Source organism: Pteronotus mesoamericanus, unplaced genomic scaffold, assembly GCF_021234165.1.
Source record: "Pteronotus mesoamericanus isolate MK-2021 breed Mesoamerican mustached bat unplaced genomic scaffold, CSHL_Meso_final contig_2, whole genome shotgun sequence".
Classification (NCBI taxonomy): Eukaryota; Metazoa; Chordata; class Mammalia; order Chiroptera; family Mormoopidae; genus Pteronotus; species Pteronotus mesoamericanus.
In genome coordinates, this window is record NW_026555084.1 from 1,192,774 (window position 1) to 1,219,555 (window position 26,782).

Genomic DNA, 26,782 nt, shown 5'->3' on the forward strand with positions numbered 1-26,782 from the left:
TGCCAGCTGGCTGTGTGACCAAGTTATCCCTCTCAGATACAACCCGTCAACCGGTGAGGACCTTAGAGAGCTTTCCGGAAGCCTGTCTCGCCTTCCAACGCCCAAGTCAAACGATCGCTTTCCCGGTGCCTGAGCTCAGCTCCCCTGCCAGTGCTCTCTGAGCGCCCCCCACGCGTGCTCCCCGCTTTCCCTTCGGGTTCCATTCTGTCGGCCTCCGCCGGAGACAGCGCTCACCCGGAAGCCTGGGATTGCAAGTTGAGGCACACGGCTAATTATAGCGCTAACAATACCGCCTACCTCATTCCACCGTTTCCACCATAGGCCGAGGATTACCGTGGCGACGGGATGGGATAGAACTGCTACTGTGCGTGTGTAAATTATTAGGGCTGTCAGCCCACATTGATAGCGTCTTTGGCTTCCCTTCTGGAGAACTGAGGCTGGTTGCACCTTTGCGCTTCTCGGTGAAGGACGCGAGGCAGGGAGGGCCCTGCGGGACCAGCCCCAGAGCCTGCCTCACCCACACACTGCTCGACTCTGGGTCCTTCCTCATCACTCTGAGTCTCGGTTCCTCAGCTTCAGCACCAGGATGAACATACCCAACTTTTAAGGTTATTGTGAATATGAAATGTTACGTACAACACATGAAAAGTAACTCAACAAACAGGAGCGGCAGTACGCGTACGACCGCGTTAGCACCTATACCAGTGCCTGTGAATAACGTGGAATCGCTCCTGAGAACACTGAGCGTTGCTCTGCCGGCAGGTAAGGGTGCAGGGAGGAGTGGGTGCCTTCCAAGTTCTAAGCTTGGACCTGGCTGTACTATTGTTAGCTGTCTGGTTTTGGACCTCGTCACTTCACTCATCTAATCCTTAGTGTCCTCGTCTGTGATTAAGAGACGTAATATTTATAGTAGACCCCCTTAGCCGTGGTTTCGCTTTCTACAGTTTCAATTACCTGTGGTTAACCAAGGCCCAAAAATACTAAATGGAAAATTCCAGAAATAAACAATTTATAAGTTTTAAATTGCGTGCCCTCCTGAGAAGCAGGACCGTATCGGTGCCCTCCGGCTCTGTCCCGCTCGGGGCGTGAGGCATCCTTCGCCCCGCGTATCTGTGCTGTGCATGCCCCCCATCCGTTAGTCACCGAGCAGCCGCCTCGATCAGACCTGCCGTCGTGGTGTCACAGCGCTCGTGTCCAGCGAACCCTTATTTTACTTAATAATGACCTCAAAGTACGAGATTAGTGATGCTGGCAATTTGGAGATGCCAAAGAGAAGCTGTAAAGTGCTTCCTTTAAGTGAAAGATGAAAGTTCTTGACTTAATAAAGAGAAAAAAAAATCATATGCTGAGTTTGCTACGATCCATTATAAGAATGAATCTTCTACCCATGAAATTGTGAAGCGGGGAAAAACACAAACCGGTGCTAGTTTTGCTGTCGCACCTCAAACTGTGACAGTTACAGCCACAGTGTGTGATGAGTGCTTAGTGAGGATGGAGAACGCGGGTGGAAGCCACCAGCAGAAAACACGTTCTGACTGATGGCAGCGTTGCCCAGCGAGCACGGGGCCTATGGGAAGACTCCACCCACCAGGGGGTCCCTAGAAACGGGGGACCACAGTCACAGAACTTTTATTACAGTCTATTGTTATAATTGTTTTGTTTTATTATTAGTTATTGTTAATCTCTTACTGTGCCTAATTTATAAGTTAACATTTATCATAGATATGTATTATAGGAAGAAACATAGGTTCAGTACTATCTGCAGTTTCAGGCATCCACGGGGGTCTTAGAATGTATCCCCAGTGGATGGGGGGGCTACTGTGCTTCATAAAATTAGCTGTAAGGATCAAGTAACAAACCATCCGTAAACCCCTTTGCTCAGTGGCTGGCACTTAAAACACGATAATCATTAGCGTTTTGTTGTTTTGAATTTCAGACGGACTTAGGTGATTATGGTGATCAAATAAAGTGTGTCCACCACGCTGACCGCCTGATACCCTTCCTTTGGGAGCGACGCTTTTCTAAGGCATAGATGCTCACTCAGAGCACAGATAAACTCAGGGCGTTAACATTTCTACCCTTCATTAATATGCTGAGCTACAGATCAAAACACTTCCTGCCTTCACTTCCTCCCTCAATCCATTTTGGAGGCAAAGAGAGATGTCAGAAATGCGAGGCAAGTCACCGAAATGTGCCTGGAGAAGTGAAGGAGCGAATACCAAAGACAGCAACATGAAGAGCAATTCCACATCACTTCCTCAGAAGGCCTTCGCCGGGCCCTCTGCCGAAGACACACCCAGGGCGCGCCCCCCACCCTCACCACTTCCGGCCCCACGAACAATCGGACTTTTCTTATGGGACTTACTATGACCGGCTATCACATACGTACATACCTCACCAACCTCCCCAACCTCCCCGCTAGAATGCAAGCTCATTAGGGAAGCACTTGGGTCGGTTTTGGTGACGGTTGTATCCCTAGTGCCTGGACTAGGGTCCGGCACCTAAGAAATAATCGTGTAGCAGCTGCTGGAGCAACTGGGCCATGAGCCGGTTTGGAAGGACCCTCAACTGCAGAAGGCAAGGGAACCCGTTCTTCCTCTGAGCCTCCAGAAGAAAACACCGTCCTGCCGACACCTTGAGGTAGCCCATGGAGAGACCACGGGACGGCAGTTTTGGACGTCTGACCTCTAGAATTGTAAAATTATAAATTTGCAATATTTAAGTCATTGCATTGGTGGTAATATTTGTCACGGTGGTATCAGGAAACTAATATAGTCAGTAAAGGTCAGGTCTAATGCCTCTGGTCCAAACTGCGGAGAATTAAGAGGAGAGACAAACAGGGAGACCCAGAGGCAGCGAGTGGAGAAAGGAATCCGTTTAAAACCCAGCAGCGAGGGGCGACCTCGAAGAGCCGGACGCGTGGGGGCCTGGGCCCCCGCCACCGCCAGCCCTTCCTTAGGACAGCGCCTGCGGGTTCCGGGGGCACTCCCGAGAAGCGTGCTCACCTAGGTCTCTCCGCCTGGGGCCGGAATTTGGTTTTTGTTTCGGGTCCCTCTACACTGCCTAGCAGTTCTAGCGGGCTTTGAGGTGACTTCAGCTTCAGGGGGAGCCGGAGGCTTCTGTATCTGTCAGGGGCGTCACCAGCGTGTGCTTTGGTAGGACGAGGACAGCCCAAGCACAGAAGGCGGAGCAGCCGCATTAAGGCACTAGACTTGGGTTGTTTTGGGGTCCCCGTGGCAGCCCGTGTCCCTAATAGTGCTGTCAATAAATGTTGGTGTCTTAATTAAGATACGCCGAGTACTTGTTTTATGAATGGAAATTGTCCCAGGCCCTTCGCACACCGCATCATCTTACTTCTGCCATATGACCCTTCGAGGCAGATTATTTCCACTTACCAGATGAAAAAATTGAGGCTCCCTGTCCTTCCTCTCCCTAGGGAACCGGAAGGTTTATTTTAGTTCCCCGAAGAAACGTGCGCCGCCCACTGCCGGCTACTGAACACCTCTGCTGCAGCGACCTTCCCGGCCTCATCCCCAGGCGCCTGATTCCCTCGGGTGCTCTGGACGCCACCCTCCACGCCAGGTAGGTTATTAAAGCTGGATCTGGACTTAATGGGCTGCTCTCTGCCTACGGGGCCAGCTAATTAGTCTTAATGATCTCATTACAGATTCTAACTATTTCCAGCTGCTTCTTTACCCCTTATTGCCCACTCCCATCCCACCCCCTAACCCCCAACGTCTATTTCCAGATAATCTCTGCCAAGTCCTGGGCACAGGTGATACACTGACGTAGGCCTCCCATCTATCCGAACATCAGGTACTTCTGATCGAGCTTCTCGCTTGCTAGGTCCTCCTGGGGCATCCACCTTTGTGTTCCTTGAGCTGCGGAAAAATGTGCTTTGCCTAATTATTGAACATAGACAAGTTTTAAAAACTACTCTTGACTTGCACTGATCATAGGACTCTAACAGACATATAAAGGGCAAACAATAAACATGAATCTATCTGTTTATTTGATAAGAAGCTTGGAAAGCAATCCTTTCTCCCTTCTTCTCATTGCCCCCAAGCCTCACAGCAATCATTCAGTACCATTAGTTCAAATAAAAATGAAGAAGAGAAAGTTACTTTTCCTAATTGGCTGGGCATGGCAAAGGTGAAGTAACAGTCCAGCGAAAGTGAATGAGAGCGTGGGGTCAGATGGCCGCACCGCGTACGGCTGACCTCGGGCCGCTCACCGAGTCTCCGTGCTCAGCTTTCCACCAGGCAAGCACGGCCACAGTCCCTGTCTCGTGGGGGGTCCCGTGAGGATCAAACGGGCTACTGTATGTAAGAGTCGTACGCCCGCTGTAAGCCTGTGAACAAGTGGTAGTTGTTATTACTAAAATAAAGGAAAGTTTCCTTCCTCTGTATTTTTACTTCTCTCTTCAGGAGTTATTTCTAGAATACTCTTCCCTTTTTATTCAAGTCACTTACTTGTTATTGAAATTTTCTCCGATTTAAGCTAGAGATATCTCTGGGCACCAAGTGCTTGTTATAAGCCACGAAAGCAGATGGATGCTTTGCTCCCCTCATCGCTGCAGGGCAGCGGTCCCCGGCCTTTTTGGCACCAGGGACCGGTTTCGTGGGAGACAGTTTTTCCATGGATGGGGGGTGGGAGGGGAGAGTTTCAGGATGATTCAAGCGCATTACATTCAAGCTCACCTCCTGCTGTGCGGCCCCAGGTTCCTACCAGGCCCGGACTGGTACTGGTCCAAGACCCGGAGGTTGGGGACCCTTGCTGTCGAGAGAACTATCTCTTAAATGCCTATAAACTATTTTCATATTAGCATTCCCACGGTCACCAAAACATATGACTGCCTCTAAAGGGTGCGAATATCTGAGGAAAGCACTGCTCACTCCGATACTATCAACATGCTCCTCGTCTGAGTATTCTAAGGGAAGGTGCAATCGTAAAATGTCCGAGGAGAAACAGTGGTCAGTGACGCTGAGCGCTTCTAAATTTGTGGCTGGTCAAAACTTCATTTGCAGCTAATAGTATTTAGTTCCTCATAAAACAGAAGGCCTGGTTAGAGGTCTTCTCCACACTTCCCCTCTCCAGCCTTTATCAACTGATTCCACCTCCATTCAAATGAAACAAAATAGAAGGTTTTTATTTATTCCAGTATTTTAGACTGAACAGCTCCCTGGAGGTTCTCCATTTACTGGCTTCAGTAATACTATCTTTCCTTTGGTTTATTAAATTGACAAAGTTAATTTAAAAATAACCTAGGGAACTTTAAGTGATTCTTGGAAGGGCTAACATGCCGGCACATATGGTCGGTCACCCACTTTCTGCTGTATGGAAGCTAGCGCGAAGGGAAGTTTTTGCACTTATTTTTATAATTTCTTAGAATACAAAACATACATTGCAACACGAAACATCTTCATTCTCATCAAGAAATGTTTTCAATTCCTTTCTTTATTTCATCTAGTTTAGACAGGGAAAAATTTGATAAAGTTGTACAGCTGTTTATTGCCAAAAACCTCCCCATTTTCATCTGAAACACTACCTGGGGCACGTAGCATCTAATTAAATTCGTACGAAGCACAAATTATTGACTAGAAACCAAAATGCATTTCAAAGTAAATATCAATTAATGTGACACCCAATTTCTAATCACTCCAATGCTCAAGGTTTATACACAAAACATGTTCAATTTATTCTGTAGGATTCAATTAGAATATGTTTTATATTTCAATCCAAGAATCACACCCAGTGCTTTGCTAGCAGTTTGGTTAGGTGTTTTTTCCTAGTTGATTCTTACCAAAAAAGAAAAAAAAAGAGAGTGTTTTAAAAGGTTCTGCCTCAAATTTTTCTTTGCTTACTTTGAGAGGATTCTCATTACCTAACTTTTTATTTCTTTCATTTAATACATGGATCTGTGCTTCTTTTGGCAAGAGCACTCTCTTTCTTCCTGGTTTCCATGACAGTGAACACCCAACAGAAAACTGAAAAACCATACATACAGGGGTTCTGACAGCAACGTACTGGTCAACCTAGTTTGTGAGACAAGACCTCAAATAATAAAACCGTGTTCAACAACACTCTCAACGATCGTCTACAAAGCAGTAACACTTCATCTGTTCAACAGAAAAGAACAGCGACTAATCCAGCCCAAGAGTGGGCGAGGGCAGCTCATCCTGTGCAAAAGCAATCAGCCACTTGATTAGTTTTGTCTTGGAGAGGCCCAGAGTCACAGCTACTCCCAGAGAGAACCTGGCGGCAGAGCGGATTCCAGGAGCCATAATGACCGCGTCCTGCTCACAGTGCACTTCCTTGTATGTCGTGCTTTCTACAAATATTCACTGAGTGTTTACAAGGGAGAGACACTGAGACTGGGGCTAGAAAACATGAAAAAGACAAAGTCCGTAAGCTGAAGGAGCTCAACATACTCTGGAAGGAAGAGCTACTGTGGCTCTTAACAAGGGAAGGAAGCTTGGGAATATTTACTGCAAACCATCACTTGACGCTTGTAATACACATTATTTTAAAATATAAAACAGTAATAAATAAGGAAAGAATTTCTTTTCAAACAATGTACAGTTTCTGTGAGTGTAGCTGCTGTTGTTTTTCATTTTATCTATATTCAATTCAATTTTCTTATACTTAGTGCCTACCATGTACCTGACACTTCCACGTGGCCTATCTTTTCCGGTTTCTCACAAGGTATCTAACAATTGCTTGCAACATAACAGATGTTTACTTAAAAAAAAAACAAAACCTAACTAAAAAATCAATTTATACATTACATTGTTGTGGGTTAAGTAATTGAAAGAAACTGGCAAAAGCTAAAAAAAGTCCTAATATTTATTCCAATTTATCTATTTTTACTTCAGTTTCTCACACTTCACAGTTAACACCGAGTAATACGAAGTAGAAGTCACCTTCAAAGGGCAGGGTGTCGTGCGCGGTTCTTCGGGGCCTCATCACGCCTGCCGATTTTCAGTGCAACGACAAGTCCACTGCACTGTGAGTGCCGAGAGTGCCATCCTGCCGTTGAAGCTACTACAGGTTTGTGAGGGTTCTTCCATCCAGGGGGCCCTTAGGAAGAAGGATCTTGGCCCATTCGATTTCCAGGTCCCGAAGATGTGTGTGACATGAACCGCCTCCTAAGAAACCTCCTCCAGTTTGTTCTCGTCAGCTTTGGTCTCCCCTTTTCCTTCACTCTGTCTGACAGAGTCGTTCAAAGAACATGCTGAAGGCTTGGGAAACAATCAAGTGCAGGCCAGGGCTTCGTGGCCATCTTTAGCGCCTGGACAGCGGGAAAGAGAGAGGGCAAGCTCCCCGAGGGGGGCCCGGCGTGGCTCGGGCTGAGGTGCGGAGCCCCCAGAGCTCAGCAGAGCGCGCTCTCTAAATGATTCCTGAGGACCAGGACCCAAAGACCTGGGCTGCTCCCCTTCTCTCCCAGGCAGCAGCCAAGACGTGAAACAGGTCAGTGTGCAGTATGCAAAGCTGTCACTTGGTCAGCTCTCCCACTTGCCTAAGGTAGCAGGTGATTGGGTTTTGCACGCCTGGTTTATACTTTTCAAATATTTATAGACAGCCCCTTCTGCCTCGAGCCCTTGGTTGTTGCTTAGCCAAGTCATACATACATGGTTCTTTTAATCTTTTCTTAGAAATCAATCCTGCTCAGGTCCTTAATCATTCTACTTGTGCTTCTCTCCACGTTTGGCTGTTTGTCTTTCTGGTAATTTCTTCTTTTGAAACGCATAAAAATAATACAGGTGTGGAGCAGGGAGGAGTTTGGTCGCTTTCCCAGGACAAGGTTCAGTGTCATTAATGTGCAAAATAAAATTATTCCATCCTCTTGCCTTTTGTATGATCATGTTTTAAAAAATTCATATTTAAGTTGATGGATCAATCAATACATTGCAAGAGAAAGGAAGAAAAAAGCATCATCGGTATTACATTTTCTAAGGATGATATGGTACGACATCGACTGAACTCTATCGTGTGTTTATAAAACATGGTGAACCACGGGACCCCTGAGTCACATGGTCGCAGAGGGGCTTATGTGCCCACCCCGAGGTACTGCCGGCCTGTGGGGACTGCAAGCTAACTTCGGCTTTCAACAAAAAAAGATAAACTCAAGATAATTTCTCCCATTTACGAAAGTAATACATTAAAGAACATTCCAAGTAATCAGAAACGACAAAGTGTTACCTACAGTCCACTATTCAAAGATAATATTGAACATTTTTGAAGAATCTCATGTGAGACTTTTTTGCTATATTATCCCTCCAGCCCCCATTTGCGTAGTTTAATACCTTGCCTTTTCCACTTACTATTATAACAGAAATTTCCACGTCTTGCACAGTCTTCAAATTGTAATTTTTAATGACCATATATTATTCCATCAAGTAAGTGGATGTGCCTAATTTTACAATTCCTTGTGTTAGACATTTACATTGTTTCAATTTTTCCTCTAGATTAAATGCCATTATAAAGAAAATCTGTGTGTAAAAAGCTTTTCTGTAAGATTATTCCTAGATTCATAGCAGTAATATTAAGGTACCAAATGATACCCAGAAAACAGATTTTGAAGACGTGAAAAATTAATGCAAGTACTGTTTGAAGTGAGGAATACCATCTTAAGTACAAAGATTTGTCTTTTGGCTCTGAGGTTAACAAGTGAATGCTCGAGTCCTAGAAAGGTGTAGAAAACTCCTGGAGGTGGCAAATATTAGTAAGTCATTACTAGCCTTTCACTTCTTCATTCACACAAGCATATGGTTAATCCCTCAACAAGTGACACACAGTTCTTACTCTTACCTAGCTCTACCATGAGAAGGCGGGTCAGGGCTGTGTAGAAGGTTGTCCGGCACCTGAAGTCACTGAGACTGTGACTGTCGCCGACGCCCAAGAAGGGGAAGTGTTCACTCTGAAAGCCAAAGAGCACCCGAGGTTACATGTGCTTTACCGAGACGGCCTGGAAAGTTCTAGTCATTAATTAAAGGAAATAACACTTACCGTGTGGTTTTTTAGCATGAATTTCACAGCATCTATCTTCACGAGTTTTTTTAAAAGGATATAGGTAACAGAAGTTAAGGAATCTGGGGAGATGTCTTATCAATAGGTAATAAATCACAAAATAACACTGAATTATAATGGCACCAATTTCTATTTATGAAGAATAAATATCACTTCTAAAGGATATTCCTATAGAAATGTCCTTCATACTATTAAGAATGATAATCTATTATTAACTAGTGCAATTACTTTTCCTTTCTTATACATATTCTCATTATGGAAAGAAAGAATGAATTTTATAATTAAGACAAAACTTCTTTACTATTAAAACCTTCATAGTGGAAAATTAAAATTGACCTTTTTTACATTTTGGGTGTAATGCGAGAATTTCTTTTCACTTAATATCATTTCATAATAAAATAATTATAAAAGACCCATAATATGCTATCAAGAAAGAAAAATTTTCAATTCTAAGAAACAATGAGCTCAATTAGAAATCTACGGAAGTTCTGCTTTTGGACGAAGATCGGACTTTGACCGTGAGGATGTAGCAGGCTGCATGTCCTCAAGTATCGAAGGGCAGGCGTAGAGGACCTAATATTTCCCAAGTACCCACTGGGTGCAAGGCATTTTATATTTGCTAACCATCAGTTATACTGTTCAATATTATTTATTATTTCTAATCTATGGATGAGACATGCACAGAGAAATTAAGTTACTTGTCCAAGACCGCACAGCTATGGATGGGCAGTGCTGAGATTTTAACTGAAGTGAGACTTCCTTCTACTGTCCTGCACTATTGATCTCAACAGTTCAAATGAAAATGAGAACAAAGTTAAAATGTCTTAAACATGATCGTAGGCCTAAGTAATTTCTGGTTAACGCTGTCATCAAAGAAGGGCTGATGTAGGCTCTCAGAACATTGATTCAGGATTTACACACCCTCTTCTTTTATTTTGCCCGAGTCCCAAGTTCCCTGCTAAAGGCAGGGTCCCTCTTGGCGATCCCTGCATACTCACTCATGCCCCTCGTGCAGGCCACAACAACCTACGCGGCCCCGTTCGTGTTCCAGAGAAAACACGGGCTCCCTTCCTTTCGTCATCTCCGAATACAGAACTCCGTATATTGCCTCTGCACACGGGCGCTGAATTCTCACTCTGTTTTACTCACTCGGGTGTGATGTAAGAGAGTGGAAACCACGCTGGAGCACAAGCCGGGAAGCCTGGGCTTGCGGCTTAACTACACCAGCCAATCAGCTGGTTGGTCTGAGCACTACACTCCGCCACTCCGAGCCTTAGCTTCCCTCCCAGCAAATGAGGATGAAACCTATACTCAAGCCACCTATCTTACAGGACTGTTGTGAGGATCAAATGATGAGAATGTCTTTGTCCATTATACACCAGCGGAGAGGACACACAGAGGCAGAGATTACCATTTACAGAATGTTTACTACTTGCTGGGTTGATTCTCACAGCCCCATGAGATAGGTGGCATCACTTCCCTTGTTCAGACACAAAAAAGTTAAATAAAACTTTCCCTACAAAACAACCAGTATGACCTAGACTCAAGTCCCTCGGACTCTAGAGCCACCATTCCAGTGGCATAGCAAGCCAGCACATGTGGCTCACCTCCACGCTAGACCGGAAGCCTTGTAAGGACAGCTGCTGCGTCTGTGCGTCTCCCTCCCTGCGCTGTGCTCCGTGGGCGCCCAGTGAGCCGTGTGCTTCCGGCAGGCTGAAGGGCAACAAGGTCAGGGTGGACAGGTGGTAGGTCTTTCCCCGCCTACATAGGTGCAGATTTGATGATTTTTCCCAGGCTAAATCACTGAGCCGAAGAGCTGCCACTCAGACTTCACTCAGTTCAACGGGGTGGGGATCAATAAACTAAGAAATACCTTAAGTAATTACCAAATACAATTCTCTTAGAATTGCAAAGTTAAAGTGACAGGGTCTATGGGTAATAAGAATGCTGCCATTAATAGGAATCTTCCTGTCAGTGCCGCTAATAAACAGCAAGTCATGTTTTGACAATAGAATATTTATGGTAGCAATAAACAGAACACTCACAGGAAGAATCTCATCGGCCGAAGACACATTTTCTGCAGAAGTGCATCTGTGCACTTCGTACCAAGGCCAGCCTCGGTGCCTTTTAATTACATTCTACAGAAAAAAAAAAAAAACAATTAAGAATAAATACTTTTTTCAATAAAGAAAAAAATGAGAGTTCGTCTGAATATTTATCTTCCCTTATAGGAATTCAATGCAAAGCCAGTTATGGTCCTTAAGAGGGTCTGTAATTTTTTTTTCTTTAAAAGGCAAGTGGAAAATCATTTTATGATCTTTTGTACTTTTATCCCATTCTTCCCTAAGAGACTAGGGTTCTTATAAATGGCTCCACTTGATTTGGTGGGAGCGTTTTAGCCAGGCCCTGTGCCGAACAAACAGCTCACAACAGAAAACACGGCGAGGGGTGTGACAGAAGCTGCGCCCATGGCAGGAGCCCACAGCAGCGCGGAAGAGAATTCAGCGAAGGCCGCACGCAGAACAGGTAGAACAAAACAGTAAAACCAAGATTCAAATCCAGCTCTGTCTGACTGTCAAGTGTGAGCTCTTTTCACTGCGTTACATCATATCCACTTGATCTGAAAGAGGCTGGTGAATCTACGTAGGCCACTAGCTTTCTGAGATACAACTGAAGCTGGAGCCAGGCCCCAGAAGGGACAGGGAGGCTTTTTCTTTCAGAGGGGAACCAATTCATTAATGAGCTTTCATCGCACTCGGACTGAGCAAACTCCATGGATTGGCTAACACTCAGTGAACGAAATTCCCGGAGAGTTCCTTTCTGTGTCCATGTGGTTACGAAAACACTGTGGGAGGCAAAGACCGGCTTATTGAGAGCTGGTAATGACAAGGGGAGAAGGGTGAGGAAAAGCTCAAAAAGCTCTTAAAGGTGGTCGCCAATTGTGAAAATCTGTATCCCTTGAAGAGGAGGATAACTAAATGGAGAGTTCACTGGTTTCTCCAGTTACAGGAGTACCACCCACTTTAATTTAGTAGCTGATGGGCACAGTAGCGCCAAGTACAACTTCAGTTCATGGTATCAAGTCTTTGCTGACTATCTACCATATGTCATCAAACCTACAATACCACTGATCGTAAGAAACATTACTTGTTTTATGCGCTAATAAGAAAGAAAAGGTATTGAAAAATACCATCAATTGTAAGACATTTTATTGAGAGAAGTGTTAAAATGTGAAGAAATTTGTTTGAGAATCAAAGGAGTGGTGCAATAAATACACGACATTCACTAAATACAAGAGGGTGGATGATGGTAGTGATGTAGGCAATAATTTTAAAGCCATGCGTGTTTATAAACAGGTTTTACAGATAGACTTAGACCCTGATGATAAAAGGAAGTTCACGAATAAGAAAATTACACATCGGAAGTTACTTTAGATAGATGACAGACACAGTATAATTACTGACCTATTCGTTCAGCTATTTCGCAAACAGGATTATGCTAATAAACCCTACTAGTCTTAAAAAATCCAAAAAGGTACAACCAAAATGAAGCATCTTAAGGGATACTAATAATCACCTACAAGGAATAGGAGTTAAAGGTCATTCAACAAGAGGGGTAACAATAGGTTCAAATGCTCACTATGTGATGTTCTGAAACCCTAGAGGAAAAAGAAGAGCCCTAACCTCAAAGAACTTACAAGCTAATTGGAGGAAGGACTAGCCAATACCAAGCTATATTATGTTCATCCTCAGATATATAGATGAGAACTAAGTGTTCAGGAGCATTAAGAAAATTAAAGATGATAGCAATGAAAATGAGGTGCTTAATTTAGTAAGCACCTACTGTATGACAGGGTCAGTAGTCCCAGGTGCTTTATTTTTGTTAGATAACACAAATATATTCTTATACATTTATTTATTTAATTTATATGAAATCCTAAGAGGTAGATAATATTCCCTTTCTACTGATGAAGAAACTGAGCCTCAGAGAAATTAAAACTTGTTCATGTTCTTCCAGTTAACACAGTTACTAAGGATTATAACTATTTCAAGATGGCTTTACTAAGTCCTCAGTAGGACCCGAAGAAAAAATTTTTTTAAGAGACAAAATTGAGTTACAATGGGTCAAATGATGAGAATAGCATACGTGGTGGTTCAGTGAAAGACCATGAAGGGTGTCAAGGGGAAGGTAAAATAAATTTCCTTGGCCCAAGGAAAAGTACAAAGTACAAATTGCGGTTGAGTGGTGGATCAGAAATTAGTTATGGGAACTCAATAAGTCAAGTACCGTTAAAGGACTCAAGTTCAAATCAATAATTTTACTTTGACCTGAGAAGCAAGTAGAAGTAATTCTGGGCTTTTGGGAAGAGAAATGATCAGATTAAAACAATACTCAAGGAAGGTAATCTTGTGAAGCAAGAATCTAAAGAACTGAGTGAAGGTCTGAATAAGCGAGCTGTAGAAGAGTAGAAAGGATTCTCAGGCTTGATTCTAGTATAAAAGCAAATACAGCAGATAAATTATGGGAGTCCCTTTCCATGGATGAGAGAGACGGAAAAGAGAAAAATAAATCAACATTCCTTTTGATGAGAAATGTTAATAGAAGAATCCCCGAGGGATGTGTGCTGGAACTAGTTTTATTTAACATTCTCAGAACCATCTGGAGATGGTGGGGTTCACTGAAATAAAGCGATACATTTTAATACTGTTTCACCAAAGCAGAATTACTACTGTTTATTACTAAATATTTCCTGTAACAGACATATTCACTTTTATTTCCGCCCTGCACCCTTATTTCATTCTAGACCTTTGTTTCACTTCTCATCCTCTCCTCTTTCCTGACCCCCAGCCTCCTTCAGGATTCACGCCTGGTAGTGGGAACATCAGCCACAGGGTAAGCATGTCTGGACTGCATATCACTTGCATGCTTAACGGCTTGTATATAAGCTGAGTCTAAATGACCTTGAATAAAAAGAGCTCCCTCAAAGCCACCACATCAAAATGTCACCTACCCATGTTATATTTAGTGGGTAGATTTTCAGAAATTTAGGATGTAATTTATTTGAGTTAAATTTTTAAAAAGGAAACTGTTAATAATACAATGTTCTTAGAGCTCCTAGTAGAAATCTAGGAAAGGAAGTCTGGAATCAGGGCTAGTCCTGGGAAGGCAAGGGCCTGTGTCTCATTTTTGCCCTGTACTGAGCAAAAGCTTGATTAATATTTGTTGAATTGAAAGAGGCCAGTAAGATAAAGTCAATCATTAAGATGAGTAGGAAATTAAATTTTAAAATCATTATTTTATTCTTAGCCAATGTTAAATTTAAGTAAGAATGCAGTTCTAGTTATTGCACTTAAACCAGCAAACAAAAAAGACAGATGAAGTTGGAAGGAGTTTGGGGTTGAAAATAAAATCATCAGGGTGATCAAGTAGCCTGAACAGGAAATAAGACTCCCTGGCTTGCAAAAATGAAAACTACTGAAAAAACAAACAAACAGAGACACAGATCCATGATGCATGTGGACAGAAATTATATTCACTAAATCCTGGTGTGCAGGAACTAAGACGAGAGCCTCAAAATCTTGGAGAGTTAGTCTGAAGCCTAACTCTGCAAATGAAAGGGAATTATTTTTTCATGTAACAGATAACCTGGGCCAGCTTCATGAGTATGCAAGCTGCACTCTTGCTCAGGGTCTTGGGCTTGGTTCAATGCTCTGCTGCTGAGGTCCTGAAATTCTTACCAAGTTGGGAACAAGGCCCCCCACATAGTCATTCTGTGCTAGGCCCTGCAAATTATGTAGGTGGTCTTGGAATAATATGGATAAGTTTATTAATCCTAAGAACTGGTGAAGTTAATAGTAACAACAACGTAAAAGTGAGTTGGCTCATTTCATGAATTAATGTAGAACTCTTTTATGGGGTCTGTTGTAAAAAGCTAAAGATATTTTTGGGTTTTCTTAAACCTTTGCGGAAGATGTAATAAGGGCAACTACCAACAGAGGGCCTAATAGAAAATAAAAATCCTTTCTTGTCATTTTCTATCTGAAACCTGTGTTACTGCCGTAAATTTGAGTAAATGAACAAATTACAGTAAAAAAATGCATCAATTATTTTTCAAAGGAAAAAAACTTGAAACAATAATAAACAAAATTTTGGACAAAATGTAACCTTTCTTCCCTCTTTCTTGGCATTTCACCGAGTTTAGCCTCTTTGTGACCCTTACTTACTCCAGTTTTCCCAGCAGCTTCCTTGTTATAATCATTGGAACAATTCCATCCTTTTCCCAGTGAGAAAGTGAGAACTGGAATTCCTGATTGGAAAACACTTCAGAAAGGACAAGGGTCCCTGAACCTGACCGGGGGGGGTGAGGGGGCTGCCCCAGGACACGGCCATTTCACCTCTGTCCTCCGTGCGTGTCAGAAAGGGCTACACGGAAACTTGAAAGTCTTGAAATGTTGCTCTGGGTGTTTAAAGAGCATATGAAAAAGTTACTCAGATATTTGCCAAATGGATTTTATATGCTCCATGTAATGAATTCGATAGGAAAACATAAACTTTCTCTTGAAAATGGCCTCTGGATTTTAAAATCACAATAGTCTTAACAATTTGGAAAACTTTACATTTGGCACACAGAAGCCTTGGGGTAAAACGCCAACAGGCTTGTCCTCAAGTTAGAATCCAGGGACTCCTGGAGCTGGCGCCGCCCCCCCTCCCACTGCCCCCGGCTCTTCGGGGAGCCAGACTCCAGGTAGTTCTCCAAGTGCAGCCCCCAGGCCACCAGCACCTCCGAGACCTGCTGAAATGCAGATTCCCAGGGCCCGGCCTAACACGTCCTGACACCCGGATGCCGGAGGGAAGGGCTACAGCGCGTACTTTAACAAGCACGCCTGCGATTCGATTCGGACTGTTACCAAGTGTGAGGCTGCTGCCGTGGGGCAGGTGAACACACTCTTTTCCACGTGTCCTAAAAATGAGAATCTTTGGGGGTTTCCCTTTCTAAACGAGTGGTCAGATACAGGAACTCAGAAGCTCAGAGGGTGACTTTGAAGACCATAAACATTGGGTAAGATTCCTATGATGAAGGTAAAAATAGAAAAAACCCCCAAAGTATCTGAAAACATGCATTATAAAGTCATAGGGAACATTTAAAAACTTTACGGTAAGATAACATGCTTTTCATTTGTTACTAATATTTTAAATACATATATTTTAAATACTAACATATAAACAGATTTACATGAACGGGGGTCAATCAGTAATGATTTTTATCCCGCACGACTGTTTCTATTTCTGAAGGATGCCGTCTTATTTTTAACACAGAAATAATGTATTGCTTTAAAATCAGGACTTAAAAATACATTATAATAGAGAAATCGATTGGAAACAACGAAACATGCATTAGGTATCCAGCAACTGCACTGAAATAGATCCACCACTCACATATTCCATTATGTAAATGAATTCAAAGATATTTCATGACTGATCAGCTAGAAGGGACATAATGATTTATAATTCAAATAACTGAGCACTGAAATCAAATTGAGCTAATATATATTTCTAAATATGCAAACCTGAAATAATTGTTAAAAAATATAAATCAATGTACCCACGTTGAAACCATTCATATCCCTTAGTTTAAAATGTTATAGCTTTTAAACTTTTATCTAATAAGTTTTCTGAAAATGTGATTTTTTATTAACTTCAGGAAGTGCTCAAAAGCAATAAGCAGCTTATAAAATAAAAGGTTATAATTTTAGAATTAAAGAATATATACAAAATATAAGGTGATAGGAAGAGGATCTTAATAGCAGAAACAAATAAATTAGGCATTATGCAAATTATACTAAAAAGAATACAAATCAAATTAATTTTACATTAGATTTCAATTTCAACCTAAAAAATAGGGTAAATCTAAACAATAGATATGTGCGATAAAACAACACAGGTTCCTTCCCAGATAATCTGCTCTCAAAGTAATTCATTGTGAAAAGGCCAGCGTTTGCAATACTAGGAAGTACTTATAAACCACTTCATATGTTAGAAATAAAGAGTATTTCAGCATTATTATTTTAAAAAAATACAGGTTCAGTTTTTTTTTTAATAAGAAAAAATACCTATCTTAAAAAGCCAAAATGACCACTGGAATTGGGTTGTACATCACTTTCCAGTAAAAAGGAAAAACAGCCTGGACAGGTGTAATTTATCATTTTTCTGATTTAATATCAAAGAAATATATTAAAATAATAAAAAGAATCCTGAAATCCTCAAAATTTGTAGTGATAAATAGCCCTCCCTGACTTTATTGCATTATACCTACTAACAGAAATATTGCATGGTGGATTTTGCCAGACAAGGACGATTATTTTCCAATAAAAAGTTGCATATTAAATTCCAGCACAAAAGTGGGTGTCTAATACTTTGGAAATCTTTTATGGTTTGCCAAGGAACACAATTTTAAAGTTAACTAATATAAACATATTCCTGAAGTGAACCTACATTAAAAATTTCTCTCCAACGCCACCCATTTTCAGCACGTTACCCTCATATTAAAATATCAGCTAATCTTAGTGTTTAACTAAACCAACATTTATTTTTCACAACTTCTATGCATTTGCTAGATAACATATAAAAGACAAATTACATGCTTCTTTCTCATTGGTAGAAACATGGCAGTATTATCAATTATAACCTAATAGGAAAAGATGATTCCAGTTTTAGATTTCAAAAATCTACTAATGAGAGAAATCTAAACATTTAATATGTACTGGGAAATGCAGAGTAAATAACATGTTGATTTGGTGAGGCCAAAAATCAAAAAAGTGTTCAAACAACTTAAAATTTTCTTCCTGTTCCTTTGTGACTCAACTAATGAAAATAATATTCTTTTCAATTGAACAATACTGAATACACATCTACTCCTAGGGATTCAGTTTTTGTAAGGTAGAATTTTTAGAACATTCTAACCTTCTTGAAATTAATTACATGCTCTCTTTTAAAACAAGAACTTCCTGACAATTATGTAAAATCATGGGTTAAAACACATGTGGTTGCATACTTTTTTACATAACAGTTTTTAACCTGGGTAGGTATAAACCAGAACTTTACTTAGGAATCTATATATCCACCTATATTTATTGTGACTCTGTAAAGATGTTTATAGTACAGTATGAAGCTAATATAAATCTTCCAAAAACATGCAGTTACAGATAAGGCTAAATAAAAGGCTTTTTATTTTTTTTTAAATACTTGCAAAAATTTAAACAAGGAAATCCCTAGCCAATAAAATGCACTTGTTAGGTTGTTTATATAAATTATCGGACATACAGTAAAAAGGATATCCAACAGAAAGGTCATTTAGGAACTGAAGAGTCCTTGAAATTACAGGTTCACATCTTCCCCAGTATTTAAGGTTTGTAACACTGAATATGAAAAAAGAAGTTTTTAATTGTAAGTAAGGTACTTGCTTGTATAGGGAAAGCATGGAAATACACATACTGTCGTGTAAGTCAGAAGACCTAAATTACAAAATACTAACGGAACATTTTTAACTTTATTCTTGTTATATAGCACATTCAAAATTGTAAAGGATCACTGTACAATGGACAGTACTCTCCAAATGGTGTATAATTCTATAAATTTAGTTTTGTAAATTAACAAGTTGCCTAAGTGTTTCACAGGAGAAACGTTAAGTTTTTACCTAAAACACGTATCTGGGAACGCAGCACGACTCACAAAGGAAGTCAGACAGAGGTTCACAGTTACCACTGAGAGTCAAACCATCCAACGTGCGGCTCCAAAACCCACCTCCTATGACCATGGTTGTTGATCTAGCTTTTATTCTCCGTAATCAAGACAGCGCGATTTCTGTGTTACACAGATACGGGGGTGCCGCGGGGAGGTGCGGCAGTGTAAGCGTAGAAAGCTATGTCTCTAACCAGAAACGACTGAATTCTGCTGATGTTGGAGGGATAATTCCGTGTCCACGACTCTGTCTCTGGTGGCCATAGGTCCCTGCTAGAGTCAATGTATGCCCCGCGTTAAGGCGAGCGAACCTCTCTCAGGGATTCCAATGTGCAATGATCTCTTCCCTTGGTCTGCAAAGTTGGGTATTTTCTTTGTAATTAAAAAAAAAAATACTGCCCAAGTGACTTGAAGAGTCCAAGTCTGTGAACTTTCTAAACCCATGTTTTGCTGCTGCGCACTGCAGCTGCGTAGGGACCTGGGCGAATCACCATGACTGCTGGACGGTGAACTTTAAATCTGAGAAATTAAGTTTTAATGAAAAACCATGCTACCATTCTAAGAATTAAAGCCTAATTTTAAAAGCCATTTATTAACACAGTTAATATTTACAAAAAGATTTAAGCAAAGTAAAAAGGTCTATTAGATTCAAACCAGCAACAACAATACGGAAAAAATCAAAGAACCAAAGCGGGAACTCACTCACATTTTCGTCATGAATGTTTCTAGAACGTGGTTGTCATCTGTTATTCCTAAGACTTCTGACATGCGGGCATATACCTGCAGGAAAACATTTCATTGTTAAAAGCTTTATCAGTAACATATACTTTCAAAAGACTATCGAACTGAACAAAGATGAGATTTAACGCACTGTTGTGTCCACACCGAAGCTGGGAGTGGGGCGTGGGGAGGAGAGCAAATAAGGAATTTTTAAAAAGGCTAGAGATTGGAGCGCCTCCATCAAAGGCTCCAACGTTTACAAAGCGTCCCTCCGTTCCGGTTTTCGGCAAACTGTCAAATAACCTGGGTTTATGCTAGGCAGTTGTAAAAAGAATGGTTTCAAAAATAAAAGTTAAAGAATTTATAGAAAGTCTCCTCCAACATCTCTCAATGAAGCTCCCCTAAACGTAGAGGTAGGTCTTACTTTCCACGCTGAAACCGAAATCCCAGGCTCAGGGTTCTCGGCTGAGTGCATCAGGGCCTGGGGGTGCACTAAGCTTCCAAGTAGAGAGTGCTGGTCGCAGAGTATGTGTGCAACACTCCAGTCCCAACGCAAGGCACGCTGAGCTGATAAACGCACATCCCCCTTCCACGGGGAAAGTGCCACCGGCAGCCAATGGGATGGTCCCTAGCAGCCTGGCAAGGCCGAGAGGTGGGTTAGCACCTCCGCACTCCCCGATGCTCTGGTGTGCGTCCAGGTTACCACCCCTGCCAGACACCAGCTGCATGGGTGTCAAGCTGCGACTTGATCCCCTGTGCCTGTGCTTTCCCACTTCCCACTGGCCAGCTCCTCTCCGGTGGTCCGGTGGCCTCTCCGCCTTTACGTCAACTACAGCTTGACACGCTGCCAGAACGGGTCGTGAAGGCAAGGGAGCAATCACGGGGTGCCCCGGGCTGGAGGGTTATACGGGGAGCAAGGCTCTTCTCTGCACAGGTCTCACATTTGGATTGTAAACACTATTCAAACCAGAAGCTGTGTTCTAGGCTTTCAACCGAAGTCCTGTGACCAAAAGCTCCTCAGGCCCGGGGAGTCCATCGGAGAGGGGAGAAGGGGGGCAGGTGGAGAGGCGAGAGAAGGGAAGGAGGAGCACAGCGGTGGCGGGAGAGGCCGGTGGCCCTTCCTGCCGACTTCGGAGCCGTGCAGAAAAGCGTTCCAACTACGGCATCTGTGACTCCGCTCGTGAGGGTAGGCCTTCATCTTGTAAGAGCGGGGCGGTCACTGTGTGTGTGTGGGATGTTCAGGGAAAAGAGGAAACTAGGAAGGGAGAACCTAGAGAAGGTCGTCGCTGCCAGTCCTCTGTGGTCAGAAACCTCAAGCCCATTGAAGGCTCGAAAGAGGAACGGCCCGTAGAAAGGGGAGTTTCCCTCTCTCACCCTGACCCGGAACCTGTCTCGTCCATGGGAGGGAATCGGGGCCCTTGGAAAATATGATAGTGACATGAGGGCCCGTCACGACTGGACACTACCCTGCTTCTCCTCTACCACTTCCCCCCAACCTGAAGCTGCGTGAAATGCCGCTGGAAAACAGGCGTCTCATGCGACTTCAGACCTCCGTGAGCTCACGTGCTTTCATTTTGCCTGAATCTGCCTCTTCCTCTGCACGCTCCCCCCCATTCCCGTCCGAAAGCCCTCTCCCCTGCGAAGCCTTCCTTCCCTTCCCAGCAGGGAGGCGCCCTCTCCTTTGTGTCCCCGCAGCGGCTGGCCTGTCCCTCCTCACAGGGCTTTGCGCCCTCTAATTGGGCGTCCATTCCCCGCCCCACACTACACTGTGTTGTATTTTTCTAAAATCAAATTTTACAATTTCAAGGCTCTATAGATGCTTTTTTTCATGGCAAAACTCAGGATTAATCTAATTTTGATTTTACTCATGCCACACTGAAAAAAAATATAAAATATGACTGTAAACATTTAACATATTTTAACAGTTAAAAAAATGTTTCTTTACGAATGGTTCTTACAAGGAAGTTTTCAGTTGTGTCCCTGGCCCTCAAGAAAGGAGCAAAGCAGACAGGCGGCTTGTGCTCTGCTGTCAAAACAGTGGCTCAAAGCATCAGACTTGACCCAATAAGATACTAGGGAAAACAGTCAACATTGACACATGGCAGCGCTTTAATCCACAATTATCCTTGTAACGTGCACCATTCCTTTTATCATCCATTAGCTTTGATTCCCATTACCCCGTCTAGGACTGTGTCAACGCTTCTGTCCCCAGGGATTCCTCTCCACTACCAGGATCTGACAGTCAAGCTTGAGTACTAAACAGGATCATTACCTCTTAAATCCACTTATCTGATCTACTGAATAGTAAATTGAAAAGCTCATTAAGAGCAACAATCTGATTTGTTTTCATGTGTGACAGGGTCATTTAAAATCAATGTATGATTACTGCATTTCTTTTAAAAGACTGTCTCACATTTTCCAAGGCACCTTATCATTCAGAGGACACACAGATAATATGAAAATGTCTTCAAACATTTGGAATTTAATTACGGCATAGACACACGTAATTTGGGGGTGGGAAGTGATGTGTCCAGTGAGAAAAGATCTATAAAGTTGTTTATCATAAAACAAGCAAATGAAAGTTCTCTACAGAGAAAATTCTAACACAATATGCAGGGGTTTTGACATTATCTAAAACTATCAGTTCACCAGAAAAAATTTTTATGACAGCCAGAAGAAACTACATCATGATACTCATTTTAAGCACGGATACAGAGGATGGCATAGGACTGCAAGGCGAGGTTAAAAACTCACTTTAGCTCACAGATTCCTAATCTATTATTTCAGGATTAATGAAGATAATTTGATCACAGTGAAAAATGAGCAGAAATCTAAGACAGAAGAGACTAAGCCCATGGTATTGCCCGTCTTTCTCTGAGGGACACGATGCAGTAGAATAAATGGTTACCTCTTTGGTTACATGCATCACATACTCAGAAATGCGCACGTTGCGACCTAGGTCCTGCTCGTCAGCCTGGGCCTCCCTCCCTCTCCTCCTTCGCTTTTAATACGCCTGTATTTCTCTACTAGACCAAAAGCTCCCTGTGGGCGGGGATGATGGTGTCTTTTATCTCCCATGCCCAAGACTCAATAAATGTAAAATAACTAAAAAGGATGTAATGTTAAAATGTAAATTTTGGCTGGATCCATTTCATTCAAAATTGTTTACCCAAAGGAAAACAACCTATATAAGGTTCTTTTAGAGAACAGTTTTCCTAAAAATAATACACCCAAAATTCCACTCACCATAGGTGGCCATTGGCAAAATTTTGTTATTTAAAAAGATGTGGTTTTAATGCTTAAATAATATTTCCGGAAGCAGCTCTTCCTGTAGACTCAGTAAGAAGAATTCTTTCCCCTCTGCATACTCAGCGTGCCCATTGTCTCAGCCTGTTCATGGTGCTTCTCATATTATATAACAGCCTATAATCTTGTTTTAGAATTAATTTCCCATGTGAATATGGAAAATTCATTGTCTGCCACTATTTCCAACATGTGCTCTGCCATTTCCTCCAGCATTTCAGGTAGATGTTGCCTGAGGGCAGGGAAACCGTCCACGTCTCTCTTTACATACCCAGGAGTGCTTACAAAACTGGATAAACTTAGCAACAAAGGGAGAGCCCCAGCTCTGGTCCCAAAGAAACCTGGATTTGCATTCTGGGTCCACATTGTGTTACTTAAAATCTCTGAATCTTGGTTTCCTATCTGTAAAACAGGAATATCAGCATCAACGCCTCCTTGGGGGGCTTTTGGGAAGATCGAACGAGGACACCTGACACAGAGGCTGGCTTTCTGTAGTTCCTCAGCAAACGCTGCTGGCCTTCCTACTCCATTTCACGAACCTTTTCTCACGGGAGGGGCTCAAGCTGTCAGCGAAGACCTTTTCAAGGGAGCTTCATTACATCAAAGATAGCAGAAAGGTAAGAAGGGGCTTCCCCTGGAGATTTTGACATGGCACAAAGAGGGTTAAAACAAACAAAACTTTAAAATTTGTGTTGACTTTGAAATCTTTACATCCATATTCAGCCAACACATTCTAATCAAGGTCAGAAATGGCATTCGTTAAAGGTATAAAGCTTCGAAATTTCATGATACAAAACCAAATTCTCTCCACTTCTACACAGTTACTGCCCAAGAAGCTAGAAAATTCGCCCGTTTTAACCAGCCATCCATCTCTCTAGCTCTTGAGACACAGGAAGTTGTTAGAAATGTAAGAATTTACCATTCTTACAGATTTGAGAAGGCATGTTCCTAAAAAACTGCTTTAACATGCTTGTTTTCTTATCTCTATTTATTTTACATGAAGGTTATTTTAATTTTCAGAAAAGAGCATTTGGATATGCATGCAATGCTTCAACGACCAAACTCCTCTCTCTTCTCAAGTAACCAAATGGCAGATACTGCTTGTGCATATGCAGGTAGCTTAAATGACCTTATATCTGGTTTTTAAAAAGGAAACAGATGAGATAAGAAAACCAGACAAGGGAATAAATATACAAATAGCAATAAGAGTTTGAGTTGTAAATTTAATTTAATAAAGAATAAAAGCATGTACTGTGATACTTTTTATATTACTTTCTTTTTCCAATCCTAATCCTAGGTCTCCAGTATCTGCAGCACTGTCTCTAACATTCTGGTTATAACTTTGAAGAAACTAATTATGTCAATCCTTAAATTTGAAGTAGATTACAGAACTGGGAAACCCAGAATATTAGTTCCTAAAGGTTGTATGGATATATAATGACAGTCACAGAAATTCAATAACAGCCCTCTATGAAATGTACTCAAAAGCACCACATGAAACAAATTAAAAAGAACAATGAATCGCTCATTCTGTGCAAATAAGAAAATAAAAGAGAAAAACTGGTTCTGCAGGTTTTCATAAGAGTTGTTATAATGAATTAAGATTTGGGATAATGAATCTTCAGAAAATTACAGTAAGTTAATACCCTTAGGCCTTCTATAACTGTTCTCAGAGAGCTTTTGTGAGCAGGCTCCATGTAGAAAATTAGCAGCGCTGTGAAAATCAACAACAGAGTATTCTGCCATCGGATGATGTATTTTCCTGAGCCAATTTATTCTCAAAAATTCACATACAATAATACAAAACTGATACCACAAAATTAAAAAAGCCAATTGTTGTGAATTTTAAAGTATTATTTCAATCTACTGAAATGACTTCTCAATCAAGATTTTTTTAACTGGTTGTCATTAGGCAAAACAAAACCTGTCACCAGAAAGGATCCAACATAATGAAAGAATGAGCGTTCTTTAGGAAAAGAATTTTGGAACTGAGTGTGAACTCATTTGTTGTGAGGAAGAGACCAATTTCCAGTTTTTGTCTTAAGCTTCAAGTGCCCTGGAGGTCAATGCAGTGCTTTCTGCAAGAGAGACCCATTTCTGTGAGAGGAGGGGAGGTGGAAGAAGGAACAGAGCATTTAATCACCTGGATGAAAACGCCTGGAACTAAAGATACTGAGCTCCTTCATTAACATGTGAAACAGAATAAAACATGATCATCACCATTAACGTATGACCACGTTGAGAGAATTCCTGGTACAAACATCACTGCTGCATATTAAACATACAAACTTAGTGACAGTGAACAGATCCACATCAGCCTCGGCTGACTAACTTTTCCACGCCATCTAACACAGCATCACCAACTATAGGACCAAAACTATATGTCAAAAAAAAAAAAATCTTTGGCCAGAATTTAATTTTAAAACCCTAACACATGTTGGAAGCCAAGCGGCAAACGTTCAGGGACCCGGCCGCCCCACACAGAAAGGCATCTGATGGAGAAGTGGGCCGTGGACAAGTGAAAGAAATAGGGATGTGAGTGAGGCGTTTCAGCTGGAATAGCTGAACCCACCATCTGCGGTGGCCATCTTGCCGAGGGGACATGTACCTAACAAATCTCTTAAGAGGCATCCCCAATCCGCTTGAATAAGCTATTGTATGAGGATACGTGGTGCCACCCCTTCGGCCTCACGTCGCCTTGCTCCGCATCCTGTGGCACAGCGGAGCGGCAGGCTGGGCGCAGGGCTGCCTGCTGCCTCCTGCTAATCCCCTCTCCCAGCGGGGGCCTCCACTGATGCATGGCTAAGACCCCGCTTCCTCTTTTGCTTGCACCCCAGTGGGGTTCCCATTCCTCGCTCGGGCCCTCGTCCAGACTGCTGAGGAAGGGCTCCAGATGCTGCCAGAGATATTTTTGGATTAGTGTCTAAACAATCATTTATTAGAAAGAGGAACACAGGTACGGCGTGAAACCAGCAATGCTGGCAGTTTGGGGGAGATTCTTTCCCTCCCACCCCCGCCCAGACCTAAGGTCTAACTACCACCTGTTCAACAGAAGCTGGCTGTGTGCCTCGCTCTCCTTCAGGGAGCCACTGACTGAGGATCTCCACCAGCATGAACCTAATGTCCCCCGACAGCCCTTCGCCAGCCAAGAGGGAGCCGGGGCGAGTGCACCCGCTATTGGTCACAGGATCCGCAGCCCATAGAAAGGCTCCTGCGGCGCGGCCAGCTGAAAGCCAACTCGAGAGGACGGGCAGTGTGCATGTGTCCTGACACAGCTTTGCTCTGCTGGCTGCCAGCTCGCTCCGCGTTGGGGGCCAAGCTTCTGCGGAACTGGTCTTCTGCGGTGAGGGCCGGGTGAAGCCCTGGGCAAACGTGCTCCCTTCCCCGGGTCATGCAACGGGAAGCTGGCTGTGGCGGCGGCACCGGCTGCCGGAAAGAGGCTGGCTGAGTGCGGCAGAAGGTCTGGAGGCCATGATTTCAAGGGGCATCTCAGGCATTTCATTTACAAGTTTTTGCAATAATGAATTTGTAAGACGACATGATGAGATCGTGGGGCAAAGGGGCTGGGGCTGGATGAAGAAGTGTGGCAGAGGGCGATGGCCCAGGAAATCAGGGAATGAAAGATTCTGTTTACGCCAGTGCCCCACACTTGTCAGAGGTGTCAGCCGGAAACACATTCTGGCACGTGGGATATATGGCACTCGGTACTGTTCCATAACAGATGCCAAAGAAAACTTTCTCCCTTCAGGTATGGATACCTGGTCAGAACTGGCCGCTTCAGAAATGTGACGACCCAGAAGTGTAGGCTGCTTTCAGGCTCTGCAAGCACGCCAAACAGTCCTGGCAGTTAACACGGCTCATTAGCGGGCCAGTGGCCATTTGGTTACGGAACATCCACACCGCGGGACTACATACCGCATACAAAAGGGAACCAAGGCAACGCGCCCCTACAAACCCACTGTGAGCATGTGCCTCTTTTGGTGCTAAGAAC

The 26,782-nt window shown here is 42.7% G+C and overlaps 1 protein-coding gene across 1 annotated transcript in view; it reads right to left on the minus strand.

The window, feature by feature from the left end:
• RANBP17 (RAN binding protein 17) overlaps positions 1–26,782 on the minus strand; it is a 236,178-nt gene that overhangs the window by 71,846 nt on the left and 137,550 nt on the right. The window contains exons 15-18 of the mRNA XM_054568057.1: positions 19,475–19,548; positions 18,366–18,446; positions 9,010–9,073; positions 8,812–8,920 (exon numbers count right to left, since the gene is read on the minus strand). Coding sequence (XP_054424032.1) covers positions 8,812–8,920; positions 9,010–9,073; positions 18,366–18,446; positions 19,475–19,548 — 328 coding nt within the window. The remainder of the gene's footprint in view (positions 1–8,811; positions 8,921–9,009; positions 9,074–18,365; positions 18,447–19,474; positions 19,549–26,782) is intronic.